Raw genomic sequence first — 17,763 nt, forward strand, 5'->3', positions numbered from 1 at the left:
TCCCTTAACCCCATCTCCATCCAGGATGTTCTTCCCCTTCCCATATGTAGCCGTTTTTGGTTACTTACTTATCTTTCTAGTGTTCCTTCATAAAAATACAAACCAGTAAGAATATGTACTTTATTTTCTACCTTTCTCAAAAGATAGAATACTACCTTTTGACTTTTTGCACTTATTTAATTTAACCTAATATCACTCCATATCAGTACAGAGATTAAGATTTTACAAAAAAAAAAAAAAGTAGCTACCTAGTATTGAATTGCTTGGGTATACCATAATTTATTCTACAAGTTGCTAGTTGCTAGATTGGGATTTTTGCCAATCTGTTGGAAACAAGTGGGTATCTTCAAACAGTTTTTTTTAAACATTTAATGGTGAAAAATTTCAAACACACAGAAAAATTAACAACAATTGTACAGTGAAAAACCATATATCCACCATCTAGATTCTCTAATTAACATGTTATCTATCTACCAATATTTTATTTTTAAAACACACACACACACACACACACACACATATATAGCAAAGTAGAAGGAATTTTATAGTGACTACCCTATACCAATCATTTATATTCTGTCAACATTTTACTAACATAATTTGTCTCTCCTTTCATTGACTTATTTTTGATTCATTTCAAAGTAAATTTCAACATCAGTATACTTCTCCCTAAATGCTGCAGCAGTCATGTCATTAACTACTATTCTATGTTTTTTTTTTCCTTCTGATACAAATTCACATTAAATGAAATGCATAAATCTTACTGGTGCATTTGCTGGATTTTAACAAATGCATACTCTTATATAACCAAAGCCCTATCAAGATGCAATCCTAAAAGTATCCCTTTGGCCCTTCTCTCAGTTCTTACCCCAGCATCCACGGTGGTAACTATACTATAATGATATTTTTCATAATAAATCAATTCTTCCTGTTCTAGAAATCTATATGGCATTATACAGCATGTACATTTCTTTATAAAGCTTCTTTCACTCAGATTATTGTTTTTGAGATTAATTCATGTTGCCATGTTTATCAGCAGTTCTTTTTTTAGCATTTTACTGTATAAATAAACCAAAGCTTATTTATTCATTATCTGTTGCTTGACACCTGGATTATGTCAAGTTTTTGGCTATTATGAGTAAAGCTGTTAAGAACATTTTTTACCAGTTTTTAAAAAATGAATATGTGCTTTCCTTTTGCTTGAGTAAACATCTAAGAGAATTATTGGGTCCTAAGAGAGGTGTGTGTTAGTGTTTAAGAAACTACTAGAACTTTTTTTTTAAGGGCCACACCTGTGGCATGTGGACGTTCCCAGGCTAGGAGTCGAATCAGAACTGTCAGCCTACACCACAGCCACAGCAACGCAGCCTGCACCACAGCCTACACCACAGCCACAGCAACACAGGATCTGAGCTGCATCTGTGACCTACACCACAGCTTATGACGCTGGATCCTTAACCCACTGAGCGAGGCCAAGGATCAAACCTATATATCCTCATGGATACTAGTCAGGTTTGTGATGCACTGAGCCACAATGGGAACTCCAAAACCACTAGAACTTTTTCAGGCAACCCTTGTTGGTATGAATGTAAGTTGGTGCAGCCACTGTGGAAAACAGCACTGGGTTTCTTCAAAAAAACTAAAAATAGCGCTACCATATGATCCAGCAATCCCACTCCTGGGTATATATCTGAGGAAAATAAAAGAATTAATTTGAAAAGATTATATGCTCTCAGTGTTCACAGCAGCATAATTTACACTAGCCAACATATGGAAACAACCTAAATGTCCACTGACAGATGAATGGATAGAGAAGGTATGGTGTATATACATTCGGTGGAATACTACTCAGCCATAGAAAAGGATGATGTTTTGCCATTTGCATCAGTTTGGATGGATTTGCAGGGTATTATGCTAAGAGAAATAAGTCAAATAAAAATACCATATGATATCACTTACATGCGGACTCTTAAAAATATAACAAATTAGTGAATAAAACAAAAAAAGCATACTCAGAACAAACTCATGATTACTAGTGGGGAGAGGGAAGAGGGGAGGCTCAAGATAGGGGTAGGGGATTAAGAGGTACAAACTACTATGAATAAAATAAATAAACTACAAGGATATATTTTACAGCACAAAGAATATAGCCAATATTTCATATTAACTATAAATGGAGTATAACCTTTAAAAAATGTGATTCACTGTTGTACACCTGAAACTTACATAATGTACATTAATTATAAGTCAATAATGAAAAATAAACTACTAGAGCTTTTCTCAAAATTGTTAATATCATTTTCTAATCAATATGACATGGGGAGTTCCTTATCGTGGCTCAGGGGAAACAAATCTGACTAGTATCCATGAGGATCCCTGGCCTCGCTCAGTGGATTAAGGACCCGGCGTGGCTGCGAGCTGTGGTGCAGGTCGCAGACGCAGCTCGGATCTGGCATTGCTGTGGCTGTGGCATAGGCCAGTGGCTACAGGTCCGATTCGACCCCTAACCTGGGAACCTCCATATGCTGCAGGTGTGGCCCTAAAAAAAGACCAAAAAAAATGATATGAAAGTTTTAGTTGTCCCACAGTCTCTGCAGCATTTGGTGTTTATGAGTCTTTTCATTTTTGAATTTTGGTAGATGTGTTGGTAACCTTTGGTTTCAGTTTGCATTTCCCTGATGACTAATGATGTTGAGTTCCTTTACATGTATTGGCGGGTTATTTACATACACATGCAGATATTTTTCCTACTTTAAAATATGGGTTGTTTTTATTGTTAGTTGAAAGTGATCTTTACATACGCCGAATACTTGTTCTTTTTAAGATATGTTTATGAATATTTTCTCCCTCTGTAGCTTGCCTTTTCATTTTCTTTTTCTTTTTATCTTTTTGTCCTTTTAGGGCTACACTTGTGGCATATGGAGGTTCCCAGGCTAGGGGTCCAATCGGAGCTGTAGCCGCCGGTCTATGCCAGAGCCACAGCAATGCCAGATCCGAGCCACATCTGCCACCTACACCACAGCTCATAGCAACGTCGGATCCTGAACCCACTAAGCAAGGCCAGGGATCGAACCCACAACCTCATGGTTCCTAGTCGGTTTTGTTTCCGCTGTGCCACGATGGGAATTCCCTTTTCATTTTCTAATCGTTGTATTTTGATGAGCAAAAGTTTTAAATTTATTGATATTTCATTTAGCATTTTTTCTTGTATGATTATTTTCTGTTTTGTCTAAGAAAAATTTCCCTGTTCCAAATTTGCTAAGATACTCTGTTTTATGTTTCCTAGTTTTAGCTTTTATGTTTGATACTATCTATCACCTACTTCAAATAATTTTTGCTCAGCATCATTTGTTTAAAATAGCTCCCCCCTCATTTGATTACGTTGGTGTCTGTGTCAAAAATCAAATGAATGTATATGTGTGGGTCTATTTCTGTGCCGTCAATTCTGCTTAACTGTTTTACTGTCCTTAAGTCAGTACCAACTGTTTGTATTACAGTAGCTTTATGGTAATACTTGATGTCAGGTAATTTAAATCCTCCAACTTTGTTCTATTTTAAAAATTTCTTTGCATGTCCTAGGTCCTTTGTCTCTACTCTCAGGGTAGTTTAAACATGTAATTCCATTTTTATGAGTGAAATTGACCATCTTTTCATATATTCAAGGGATATACGTATTTTTTCCTGTAAACTGCTCGTGTCCTTTGCTCATTTCTTTATTGGTTTCTTCTATCTCCTTGATTTTGATTCCCCTAATTATATATAAGAATATAAGTAATCTATCTGGCTTGGCAATTGCTTTTTTTTTTTCCTTCACTTATGGTTTGAAAAGACTCTCCTGGTCAATATTTCATACCCCAGAGAATTATCTGAACAGCCCCATGCTCCTGAAATATGATGGATTGATTCCCATTAAAGCAATAGGGCAGCATAGCCAAATTTAACTAGGCTATATTCTGTCATCAGGAGCCCCAAACTGCCCCAATACAGATTGTTCTCTGATAAGCTCTTTTAAAAATATCTGTCTGTCTTTGAGTAAACAATTCTGGCCAACTATAAACTGTAGCACTCAAGGTTACAGACAGTGTTTCCCCCATCTTGGACTTATGACCCCAGAAATTGCAAATTGAAACATTCCAAACGATAAGTTTGCAGCAGTCAGTCTCCATATATAAATTACTCACTAACGGTGCTTTTTTTTTTTTTTTTTGCTATTTCTTTGGGCCGCTCCCACGGCATATGGAGGTTCCCAGGCTAGGGGTCTAATCAGAGCTGGAGCCACCGGCCTACACCAGAGCCACAGCAACGCAGGATCTGAGCCGCGTCTGCAACCTACACCACAGCTCACAGCAACGCCGGATCGTTAACCCACTGAGCAGGGGCAGGGACCGAACCCGCAACCTCATGGTTCCTAGTCGGATTCGTTAACCACTGCGCCACGACGGGAACTCCTGCTTTTTTTAATGAAAATATTCTTGTGACAGAGCTTTGGAAGAAAAGGGTTGCTGTCTATTTTAAACATTAACTCCTTATTAAGCATTTGCCTAACCTTTGACAGGAAGTTTAGGATCCCTATATCCTAATATGAATCATTCTCAAATATTAAAACCCCAATATAGTTCCTAAAGTGACAGAAGAAATAGCATTTGGGATTTTCTGCCACGTAATTCCTTCATTCTTCAAACATTTATTATGTTCTTATTCTGTGTGTGGTACTACTTGAATCATTAAGAACACAAAGACGTCGACTACGCTCTTGAAGATCTCAGAGATTGTTCTTTAGTAAGAAAATTTAGGTGGCATCACTATGATAGTGGTTATCTCAACAGGAAAATTTATGAATATGTATCACTAATATTTTGGACCAACAGACCACAATCAAAACACAGCTAGCAGATCACAATAAAAATTCACCCACCAGGTAAACTTATACTAGTGGCTGGGCATCAGAACTTAGTAACTAAACTTTTGGAGAAATTGATAAAACATTTTCAAGGTGACATAGTGACCAATAATAAATTAATAAGGCTAATATCCATCAGGAAAAAACTATATGAGGAAGAAATTGTACTTAAGACTAAACACTGGAATTGTTAAACAAAAAATTTAAAAAAAAGATGACTTTGGAAGCATTCAGTTTGCCTCATATGTTACTTTTTTTCAAGGCCTCATCTCAAGTGCCTTGGGAAACTTCACATAGGATGTGACATTTGAACTGAATCTTTAGAGAAAGATGTTCCAGGTAGCAGAAATAATGTGCAAAATATATTTGTAACAAATAGAATGGTTTGTAAATGTTAAAATAATAAGTAATATATAGTTTTTTAAAAAAGCTATATTATATCTAGAAATTAATAAAAATGTGCCTAATGCATTTGTGGAAAAAAATCTCTATTATTAACAACTTGAAAAGGGATAGAAGTGCTTGGTTGATAAATCATATGTGTAAATGGGAAGACTCATGGATATCAATTCTTCCCAGATTTGTCTGCAAGTATAGTGCATTTTCAATGAGAATTCAAGTAGGAATTTTTTGGACTTGACATAACTGATTCTGAAACTTAACACTTGGCAAAAATATACTAAAACATTCTACAAAATTGTTGTAATTCTAAATTTATGAACCAGTGCTCAAACATACAAGTAGATGAACGTAATATAATGTGTTCAGAAACATATTCATGTATAAATAGAAATTTAGTATTTCACAGAAGTGTCATAATTACCCAGTAGGGAAAGAATAGGTTCTTTAAAAGTCAATATTGAGTAAATGGTCTCAACTAAATGAATTTCTGGTGCACAGTAGGCAAATGCTTAATAAGGAGTTAATGTTTATTTTATTTTTTATTTCATTTTTTCAGTTGATTTATTTTTATTTTTTTGTTATTTCCCCAATACAAAATGAAGTTCTTTGAAAAGATCAATAAAGCAGATATACTTCTAGCCAGGCCAATCAAGGAAAAAAAGGAAGATATGCATGTTATCCATATTAAGAATAAAAAAAGGGTCATTACTATAGACCCTACAAACTTTTGAAGACTAATAAGGGGCACTACTAATAGTTACATGCACATAAATTTGACAACTTAGATAAAATGGATGAATTTTCTTGACAGATACAAACTGTTGGAGATCACTGAAGAAGAAATAGGTAAACCAGATATTTATTAAAAAATTGAATTTGTAGTTAAAATCCTACCAATAAGAAAAACAGAGGTCTGAATACCATCACCGATCAATTCAAATGAGCATTTAAAGAAGCAGTAACATCAGTTCCACACAATCTTTTCACAAAAATAGAAACATATGATTATACCACAACCAAATAAGGTTTACTTTAGAATATAAGACTTATTTGAAAATCAATGTAATTACAATAGCTAAAACAGTCTGAGAAAGAAGTACAGAACTGGATGATTCATAGTACTTAACTTCAGACCTTAATATAAAGCCACAGTAATTAAGTTAGTATGGTATATATGAAATTATATGCACAGAGATTAATGGAACATATCAAGGTGTCCACAAAAGGAATACTTGCCCAGTTTGAGTTTGTTTGTTTGTTTTTTACAAAGTTACAGAGACAATTTTAATAGAAAAATAAGTCTTTAAACAAATGGTGCTAAATTAATTGGACATCCATGTATAAAACAAAACAAAGCAAAAAATGAGCATAGGTCCATACTTGATACCTTGTTCAAAAAATAAGACCCAAAGTGGTAAAACTTTGGGAACAGAGGCAGGCAAAGGTTTTCTTCTTTTTTATTTTTTATTAGGGTATAGTTGATGTACAGTGTTGAGTCAATTTCTTCTGTACAGCATAGTGACACAGTCATACACACACACACATATATATAATATATGTTATATGTAATTAATATATAATCTATATAATTAATATATAACATACAATATAATATATATACATACATACACACATATATACACACATTCTCTTTCTCATATTATCTTCCATTATGGTCTATCCCAAAAGACTGGATGTATTTCCTGTGCTATATAGTAGGATCTCATTGCTTATCCATCCTAAATGTAATAGTTTGCATCTACCAACCAAAAATTTCTCATCCATCCCAGTTCTTCCCCCCTCCCCCTGGCAACCACAGTTATGTTCTCTTATGTCTGTGAGTCTGTTTCTGTTTTGTGGATAGGTTCATTTGTGCCATATTTTAGATTCCTCATATAAGTAATATGAGTTCCCGCTGTGGCACAATGGGATCGGTGGTGTCTTTGGAGCACTGGGACTCAGGTACAATCTTTGAGGTTGCAGCAAAAGTTTTCTATAAAGGGCCAGATAGTAAATATTTTAGTCTTTGAGGCCCACCCATGGTTTTGTCACATAATCTTTGCTTGCCCTCTCCCACTCTTCCCCCCCTCACTCTTTTACAACCTTTAAAAAATGTAGAAGCTATAGTTAGCTCACGGAAAATTCAAAATTGGGCCAACAGGCCACATTTAGCCCACAGGCAATACTTTACTGTCCTTGTTTTAGACAAAATCATAGGAGAAAATCTTGCGATTGTAGGGTAGGCAAAGAATTGTTAGATACAACATCAAAAGAACAATCCATAAAATTTTTAAAAAGTTTTATATCATTTATCTGACAAAGGACTTGTAACCAGAATAATATGAACTTTCAGAAGTCAGTAATAAGGAAACAATCAAATTTAAAGGATGCAGTTGGAAACATGAGCAAAAGGTTTAAACAAATGTTTTGTGGAAGACCATATAATTAGTCATCTAGGAAATTCAAGTTAAAACTACAGTGAGATACTTCTTATCCTATCAAAATAGGCTTCAAAAAAGAAAGAAACGTGACAATACCAAGTGCTGCCAAGGATGCAGAGTAACTAGAACTCTTATACATTGCTAGTTAGAATGCAAAAAGGTACAGCCACTTTGAAAAACAGTGAGAAATTTTTATATGGAGTTAAATATACACTTACCAAATAACCTAGCAATCACACTCCTAGTTATTTATCCAAGAAAAATGCGAACCTTCACACAAAAACCCAAAGATCCATATTCATAACTGCTTTATTCATAATCACCAAGAATTGGGAAAAGCCTGAATGTCCTTCAACTGGTTAATATATGAACAAATTATAGCATGTTCATATAATGGAATAATCTCCAGCAATAAAAAGTTACAAACTACTGATACAAAGAACAAGATGAATGACGCCAAATGCATTATGTTAAGCTAAAGAAGATGTGCTCAAAAACTACATAATGTATGGTTGTATTTTAATAACATTCAGGAAAAGGAAAAACTATCAAACATAACATACACCAGTGGTTGCCAGGGTATTAGGGTGTGGGGAGGGGTTGACTACAGCCAGGCATAGGGAGCCTTTTGGGTTAATGGAACTCTAGCTCCCCCTGTCTTCTACATCTTGATTTTGGTTGTGATTATATGATTGTATATGTTTGTTAAAACCCATCAAAGTATATATTAAAAATAGTGAATTTTATTATATGTAAAACAATTTAAAGTATGAGGGATAAACAGAAGATACAGAGAGGGACAGCAAAATTCCTAAGGTCAAAGAGATATTTTATTGCTGATGGGAGAGGCTTGAGCATGTTTATAGGCCATGGGCCCACATTAGTAAGTAGGAAGTTAGAGGTTTATCTACCCTAAGAAAAGTTAATTTGAAAATATTTTTAAACTTATAGGTACTTGTCGAAGATGAGTTGCAAGTAAAAGAAATGTATGGTTTTTAATCTTTTGTACTATTTGTGAGGTTGATGTAAGCACTAGAGTTGAGTACTCAGCATAAGTGAAGCTATAAATCTGTAACTTTTAATGTATTCCCTGTCATCTGCTCTGGGTACTTAGGTGTATTTTTCTTAATCAATGATAGCTTTTCAGGATCTCTGATTAATATAATGTACCCTTTCACATGGGTATTGTGGTTCCTAAAGACTAGTGACACAGTTGCTGTTGTTTTTATTATCTAAACTGTATTTATTCATTAAAGGTGACATTGGACCAAATGGACAACCTGGGCCAATAGGACCTCCTGGGCTGCCAGGAACAGGTGCTCAGGGACCACCAGGGCCACCAGGGATTCCTGGACCGATAGGCCAACCTGGTAAGATTGGACTAAATGTGCATTTTGTAGCACTCATTATGTATTGTAGTGTTTGGTTAGCTCCTCAGTAAAGTGTAACCTGTGTTACAGTTTTCTAGAAAACAGATTTGACAGTTAACACATCTACTTATATAATTATGTAAAAGTAAAGGAATAGAGATCACAGCATAAGAGCGACTTTAATCCCTCCTGTTTCCCCTCCTGTTCTTTTTTAATTAATCTATTAACAGTAATGTAACTTAAATATTACAGTATGTTGCCATGGGTTGTCATTGTTAAGCTGGTAACAACCTAAGAATCCTAGACCTAAGAACTTCTAGTGCTAATCATTTCAGACCTGAATAGCTATATAGCATTGAAACCTTTGTGGAACCTCTTAACATTTCTTAGCCCATGAGAACTAGGGTTTAAAAAGTTCTATTAAAAATATTTTTTAGGCATTCTCATTTAAAAAAATAAAACATGAGTTTCGTTGACTTTCCATCTCTTTTGCCCCTAAAGCAGCAGTTACTTTGCAACTCATAAGCACTCGAAGATTTTTTATATGAGTACTCAAAAAAGTTTTGTCAGCTTGTAACCTAGTGGAGAATCATGTGGTTCCTCTACATTTGTGTGAGAGCTTACTTGAGTTTGTGGATTCTGAACCATCTGGTGATGTGAATTATTTTTATCTTAATCTGGATAAGCATAGTGGCCACTTGGGCCAACATTGTATTATTGCAAAGGACTATAATAATTTATAAAATTAAAACTAATACAGGACATTTAATCATTCCTTAATTCACATGAATATGTCAGATGACTTCGTAACAATGGAATATACTTTCTGACTTTAAATGCCAATGAGAATTTTGTTAGTTATTATACTAAAATCTAGAAACACTGATTAACAATATAAAAAACCTTGAAAGTAAAGGTTATTTTTGTTTATGTCCTATTTTAAACATTTATTGTATGGCACATTGTACATTTTTTATGACGCCCTAATATGTCACTACTGACTTAAAAATAAGAAAACTTACAGTGGTACTTTGGACCAATTCGTTAAAAAGTAGCTGCTTCAACATTCATGAGAAAACCATCTGTCCAACTAGCATAAAAGAGGGATTTTGAGAAAAGAACAATTAATTTTTAGGTTTGGGCATTATAGTCTTGGCCTGTTGTTTCATAAAATGGCTAAAATGAATTTATCTTTTCGGTTGTGTTTTGTCATTTATTTTATTTCCCAAAATTGCATAAGGTTTTGGAGGCTTCTTGAATTATTAAATCACAGCTAAGCAAGGATAAAAAGAGAACCCTGTTGATACCAATCTGAACAAAATAAAATGTATTTATTAGTGCTTTATGCTTTTTAAAATTCAGCTAATACTCTACAATGTTTCATTCATCCAGTGTTCTCTCTCTTTCCAACTGATAGATACATAGGTGTATTTTTAAAGTCTAGATAGGATGGACAGGGCAAAAAGTAATGGTGCTGAATTTAATCTCATCTCTTTCTTCTGTAAATGTATCCTTTGCCATAGAATTCAAGATCTTAACTCACATGATTCAGCAAACAAGGGAAGTTAGCAGCAATTGTCATGCAAATGCATTTGAATTAATTTTTTTATTAACATAGAAGTGTTCTCAAATTTTTTTAACCACAGAATGGCCACATTTTCTATTTGCTAATAATTACAAATACTCAATGTTAAAGTACATTTTATTTATGTCACCAAAGCAGAATATTATCTTAGTCCATTCAAAAAATATCATAGCAGGATCATCAGCAAGGCGGCTACTACTACTACTATTTTAATACACCTGACTTATACTGCATGTCTGAAATTCTTACAACCAATTTTTTTTTAAATAAGAAGCTTTTAAAATATGCTTTCTGTGTTTCATTTTGCAATAGAAAACTGAAAGAATTCTATGGTGTTACCTGTCCAGTGTTAAATGTTCATAGTATGCTTTGCAGGCTTTTCTTTTGACTCCAGTTTTCTACTATTATTTAATTAAGCTTTACTATTTGTCATTCTCTCTGCCAAAGCAGGCTATTTAGCTTAATGCATGTTTATAAGTTAAAGACCTGTTGAATATCCATTCCTCTTTTGACAGCAGGGAAATAAAACACTTTTTAAAATGCCAAGGGACAAGAAGCAAAATGCTTTTCATCCCAGGCCCTAGTAACCCAGGGAGAAATGGAAGTTGTTGGTTCTTACTATTTGGTCTAGCCATTAGCTAGAAGCTAACTGCCTTAGTGAATCTTTTTAGAGGTCAGTTAAATATACTCAATTCCATATCCACACATAATACCCTAACCTGAGCCAAGTGTTTTGTAACACTTGCCTAGCGAGTCTCAGGAGCATGTGCATGGCCAAATCAGCTCTAGCTTGTCACCACTAATGTGACATTTTCATAAATGAAGGAGAGTACATTGTAGTTTTTGTACATTGTAGTTTTTTTTTAACTTTTTTGGCTGTAAAACCTTGGGCAATGTATGTGTGTATGTGAAGTTTTCACAGATAATGCATGTTTTGGAAACCACCTTTTTTTTTCTCCATTCACTGGTTCTATTTGGCTGCCAAAAACATTAAACCATTACACATTTCCGATGCACTTAACCTCTGTAGATATAGCCATTTAATTTCTGTTGTTATGTAAAGAGATTCAACAGAGCTTTTGATTTTATTTTGACTTTCTTCATCCTGGTTCTTACCAAGATGCCAATTCCTGATAGTAGTTAGTCATGGAGAAGATCTGTCGTGTGAAAATTACAGCATAATATCTGTTACTACTACTACTACTATTACTAACAATGAAGAAAGACATCTTTGCCTAGTACATGTAGGTTGCTTAATCATAGATATCCAGTAATAATTATTGAGTTCTCTGTACCTAACCTGTTACAGTACAAAATCAAGTTAATTTTAAAATACTAACAAACCTTTAAGAGCTCAAACTTCTAAATTATTATTCAGTGCAATATAAAGAAAAACAAGAGTGTAAAGCTGATGTGCATCAAAGAGTATTACTTTTTGTGAATGTAAATATTTTTGTATCTCTATTGGCAAATGCACTTCATTTGTAGTATATATGAGCAAATGCCTAAAATAAGTTTCTTTACTCATTACTAATGTATGTTAGTAGTGAATCAATATCTTATAACTTGTATTTGTAGATTTTTGTGTCCTAATCTTTACATGGTTAGTTCTACTTAATGAACTAATAAACCTAATGAATCTTTTTGCAACTTGCAACTTACTTCTGCTTGGGTGGCTCATCTTGCTGCTGAACTGTAACTTCCTGCCTCTTGAACTTCAGGTCTACCAGGTACTGTAGTTCTTTCTCAACGGCCCTCTGTTTTTCTTTTTAATATTGAGAATATATTATGTTAGAGCAAATAGTAGAAAAAAATCATCCAAATATAATAGGATCATAAAAGATGCAAGAGATACTGCATGAAAATAGTTCTGAGGAACTATAAATAGGACATTTCTTTTTTCCTTTATTATTTTTGAGCTTTACTGAGGTATAACTGACAATTTGAATTGTAATATATTTCAACTGTACAATGTGATGATTTGATGTACTTATACATTTTGAAAGGATTTCCACAATTATCTCATCATACTTCATAAATGTAATAGTATAAAATTGCACTCCCTTTTTATAATAATTTACTATGAAATGGCAGCATTGGAACCATCTTTACTGTGCCAACTAAATGGAATTCTCTAATCTTCAAAGTGAACTTTATCAGTTTAAGGACATGCTCATATATAGCATCCAACAAATCTTAAAATACCAGCAGCATCTTGCTGTCTTAAAAAACGAATTGCCCATAAATATTTAACAATAAAATTATGTCTTATTGTTGAAGGGATGAAGGGATGCTCAGAATGGTCACCTGTTTTATTCCCCAGCTTCCAGCCAGTTATAGTGCATCCTCATTTAACAGATGATTACCAACAGTATTGACTTAAAATGTCATGAACTGATAGGTATTGGGGTGGGAACTTGCACCACATTTGTAGTGTAATTCTTTTCACTATGCATATTCTTTTTTAATCACTTTGTTTTCTGGAGTATTTCAGTCTTACAGAAACTTACTAAGGCTAAATATTTTTGCAGTGTCATATTTTTTCTGTAAAATCCTGGCTGGATTACTGAGAAACAGAAGTTAACAACAAAAACTAATAGTAATGTATTATTAAAACAACATGTAAAACAAAGCCAAAATAAAGTCAAAAGGGCCTGTGTAACTGACTTATTCAGTAAATAATCTTTCATGGAACTATATCCCAGTTATTTATAATACCTTAGAGCAATGCAAATCCAAGTGCGTTCAATGAACCAGTATTTGTTTGTTACCAGTCTTCATTGGAATTGGAAGAAATAAAGAGTAAGTATTTAGAAATTTTTACAGCAATCTGACAGTATAATTTTATTTGTTTAATATAATAACCAAAAGGTAGGATTCTATATTGTCTGTCTTTGGTTTTTTATTTTAATGTTTTTTTAGTAATGTTTATTGTATTTTATTTAAAAAAAAATAGTCCATGATGGACCAGGAGTTAAGAACAGATTGGTCTTTCACCAGAAACAATTTCAGAAGCACTTTCTTAGAGAAATATGCTTGAAAATCCTAAGTGTTTATTGTTAGATCATTTTGTGCGCATGATGTCAAAAGTATCTCTAACTCACTGTTAGATTTATTATAATACAGGATTTTTTCACTTGTTTGCTAGAAAAATAGCCAAATACATCTCTTAAAACATCTTCAATATTAAGTTAATATTTCTTTGTATTAACTGCTATTATTGTTAATATTGGTTTGTATTCTGTTAATATTGGTTTGTATTAACTAGGCTTGCATGGAATACCAGGAGAGAAGGGGGATCCAGGGCCTCCTGGGTTTGATGTCCCAGGACCCCCTGGTGAGAGAGGCAGTCCAGGGATTCCTGGAGCACCAGGTCCTATGGGACCCCCAGGATCACCAGGGATCCCAGGAAAAGCAGGTGCCTCTGGCTTTCCAGGTAATTTATTTATTCTTCCCTCTTTGGGGATTTAGGAGATTAAAATTAATATGATTCTGGTATATTATTCTCTGGTTGTACTTTTCTGGATTGACACTATCCTTTAAGAAAAAGTGTCAAATGTCTTTTGCAGGGAACTATATTTGCTATTTGCATTACACTTTTTCTCTGTGAGAGCTTCAGTTACACATTTCTGTGTAACACATAGCCCTCAAATTGAATGATGTAAATAAGCCTTTTAATTTTGCTCAAGATTTTGGGGATTAGGATTGAAGGGATGGTGTAACAGGATTGTTCATCTCTGATCCACATGACATCAGCTCGAGTTGTTGAGGGTGAAGGATCTGCTTCCAGCATGGCACTTCTGACCCCTGAGTGTTTCTTGGCCTCTTCACATGGTATCTCGTTATCCATAGTGCCTCTTCACACAGCTTTGGCTCTTCACATTATGGTAGTGTCAGGGTAGTTGCTCTCCTTTCAGGGCAGCTGACTTCCAAAAGAGAGAATTGGGAGTTCCTATTGTGGATCAGCAGGTTAAGAACCCAACTAGTATCCATAAGGATGCTGATTCAATCCCTGGCCTCACTCATGGGTTAAAGATCCAGCATTGCCACAAGCCGTGGCGTAGGTCGTGGATGCTGGCAGCTGTAGTTCCAATTTGACCCCAGCCCAGGAACTTCCAAATGCAGCAGATGCAGCAATAAAAAAGATCCCCCCTCAAAAAAAAAGGAAAACAAAAACAAAGCAGAGAATCCCCAAAACTGAAAGTGAGTGTGGAAGCTGCAAGACTTCTCATGATCTAGTCTTAGAAGTCATACAGTGTCACTTAGTCAAGGGTAAGGCATAGTGATCCCAAATTCAAGGGGAAAAGACTACACAAGGCTGTGTATACTGGGAAGTGTGGTTCATTTTGGGACCATCTTTAGGAATTAACTACCACAGTGATACAGGCAACACTCAGTAAGATTACAATAGTTGAAAAGGGCTAAGACTTAGTGCCTTCCCTCCAATTCTCAATAGTTTTCCAAATGACATCTTAAAATTTATCTTTTATCTTTCCAAGGTCAAGGAAAGATAAAAATTACTTACTGATATTCTTCAAAGGTGCCAAAGGCGAAATGGGTATGATGGGACCTCCAGGCCCTCCAGGACCTTTGGGAATTCCTGGCAGGAGTGGTGTTCCTGGTCTCAAAGGTAATATTCAGAGTTTTCTGGCAGATGTATAAAAGAAAGAAAATTAAATATTGCTTTATGTCAGTACAGAATATTTTGATTTGACTGCTTCAAATGAACACTTGTATTTTCTTTCTAAGCAACATAACATTTAAATAAGCCCTGTTTTCAGTTTAGTGGCACGCTCAGTTTGAATACTATGAAACATGGTAAGTGCTTAGCTCAAAATAACAAAATATAGGGGTTGTTTTGACTTCTTTACAGTTTCTATAATTGTCAAAGAATTGCAGAAGAAAGAGGGATTGTCATTTGAGTGTAAAAGCGTGTGTGAGCTCAAGTTATTTATAGACAATGAATAAGGTACATAAGTGGGTGGGCAGTGGCCTACCCAACCATGTATCACATGAATAATACTTACATACTTTAATCCTGGATGGATGAATCTGATCTGCTGTCTTCCTCACATCTGTTGGGTTTAGGTGATGATGGTTTGCAGGGTCAGCCAGGATTTCCTGGACCTGCAGGAGAAAAAGGTAGCAAAGGAGAGCCTGGCCTTCCAGGCCTTCCTGGACCAATGGATCCAGATCTGCTGGGCTCAAAAGGAGAGAAAGGAGACCCTGGCCTACCAGGTATGTTTCCTGGTATACATGCATTTTTATTTTATTTTATTTTATTTTATTTTATTTTATTTTATTTTATTTTATTTTATTTTAATCTTTTGCTTTTTAGGGCTGCACCCACAGTATATGAAGGTTCTCAGGCTAGGGATTGAATCAGAGCTGTAGCCACTGGCCTACACCACAGCAACACCAACGCCAGATCCAAGCCACTGAGCGAGGCCAGCGATTGAACCCACAACCTCATGGTTCCTAGTCAGATTTGTTTCACTGAGCCATGCCGGGAACTCTTAATTTTAATTTTTAATAGCATGAAAAGTGACTTGTAATCCAGGATTCACCAACAAAAGTCATTAAGTGTATCAAATTTTGGTAATGAAAATTAATTTTCACTGATTTGTACTGTTTTACTGATCAACTTTTGTTTGAGTATTTTCTTTATAGTTTATGTATCATAAGCTATGAAGTTTTAAAACAGTTTTAGTCACTTTCAGGCCTTCCAGAACATAGTATAGGATGTGGTCAAGAGAAAACGGAGATATAGCCAGAATTACTTGGAAAACTGATTTCATTGTTTGAGAAATTTGCTGGTCCTTTCAACTTTTTTCCCCTGGGAATCTGGGGTTAATAGATGCAAACTATTGCCTTTGGAGTGGATAAGCAATGAGATCCTGCTGGACAGCACTGAGAACTATATTTAGTCACTTGTGATGGAGCGTGATGGAGGATAATGTGAGAAAAAGAAGGGGTGTGTGTGTGTGTGTGTGTGTGCGTGCGCACGCGCGCGCGACTGGGTCACTTTGCTGTACAGTAGAAAATTGACAGAACACTGTAAACCAACTGTAATGGAAAAAATAAAGATCATTGTAAAAATATTTGAAACCAGATGAGGATGAATGGTACATTGTTGCCCTGCAGCGTTTTGATATCCATATCATCCTTAAGGCTTTTAAGTATGGTTCATTGTTATTCTACCTTGGCAGGATACACAAGTATTGGACTATGAACAGCCAGGCTCAGCCCTGAGGGAAGTCACTGAAAGTAGATCTAGGGAACAACTGTCTTATCATAGTTATTTAACTGGAAGCAAATAAGGTATAAAGTATAACATTGATTTTTAAAATTAAATTTTTTCTTTTTATGAAAGTATAACATATAGCAAAGCATTAGAAAAACCGAATAAGCACAAATAAATAATAAAGTACCTACCATTCAATCTACATAGAATAGCCTTGCCTTTGACATGGAACTTTAGAACTAGCTATGTTTATTTGCAGGTTGCATAGTAAAGTTTGTGACTCTTTTTGCGTCGTAACCATTACTATTGTCAGTCCATGTGTGCATGTGTGTGTTTGTGCAGGTGTGTGTGTACACAGATGCTATAAGTTTCCCTTGGAGCAGGACTCGGTAGGATTTCTCCTCAAAAAAGTTTTTTAAGACATTACTGTAGTTCTGCACTTAGTCATAAAAGAGGCCACCTAATTTTTTATTGTTAAAATGAGATATCTTTTTTTACTTAGTCTTATAAGGGCTTCTCTTCTTTTTCCATTTTGCCTTCTGCAAAATCCAGGCAGTAAACTGTATTTGCCTCTAATATAGGGTTTTTAAAGATAGAGTAGAATCTCAGAAATAGCTTAGAAATAATCTGCCTCAATTCCTTTATTTTATTTTATTTACTTTTATTTTCAATATTTTCATTTTTTTTTCAAACTCCTTTATTTTATAGTATAAGAAACTGAGGCCCAAAGAGAAAAGTGATTTAAGTATTGTGTGGTCTGAATTTTGTAATGGTAGCAAAATGCAAAGTGGGGGAGTTTAGTGGGTCCAGTGTCACTGGTT

The 17,763-nt window shown here is 34.9% G+C and overlaps 1 protein-coding gene across 4 annotated transcripts in view; it reads left to right on the top strand.

Moving 5' to 3' along the window:
* Positions 1-17,763, top strand: part of COL4A5 (collagen type IV alpha 5 chain) — a 224,677-nt gene that overhangs the window by 153,055 nt on the left and 53,859 nt on the right. For all 4 annotated transcript variants that reach the window (XM_047764670.1, XM_047764671.1, XM_047764669.1 and 1 more), the window contains exons 30-33: positions 9,000-9,113; positions 13,967-14,134; positions 15,239-15,328; positions 15,787-15,936. In XM_047764670.1, the coding sequence (XP_047620626.1) occupies positions 9,000-9,113; positions 13,967-14,134; positions 15,239-15,328; positions 15,787-15,936 (522 nt within the window). The remainder of the gene's footprint in view (positions 1-8,999; positions 9,114-13,966; positions 14,135-15,238; positions 15,329-15,786; positions 15,937-17,763) is intronic.

The sequence above is a fragment of the Phacochoerus africanus genome, chromosome X, assembly GCF_016906955.1.
Source record: "Phacochoerus africanus isolate WHEZ1 chromosome X, ROS_Pafr_v1, whole genome shotgun sequence".
NCBI lineage: Eukaryota > Metazoa > Chordata > Mammalia > Artiodactyla > Suidae > Phacochoerus > Phacochoerus africanus.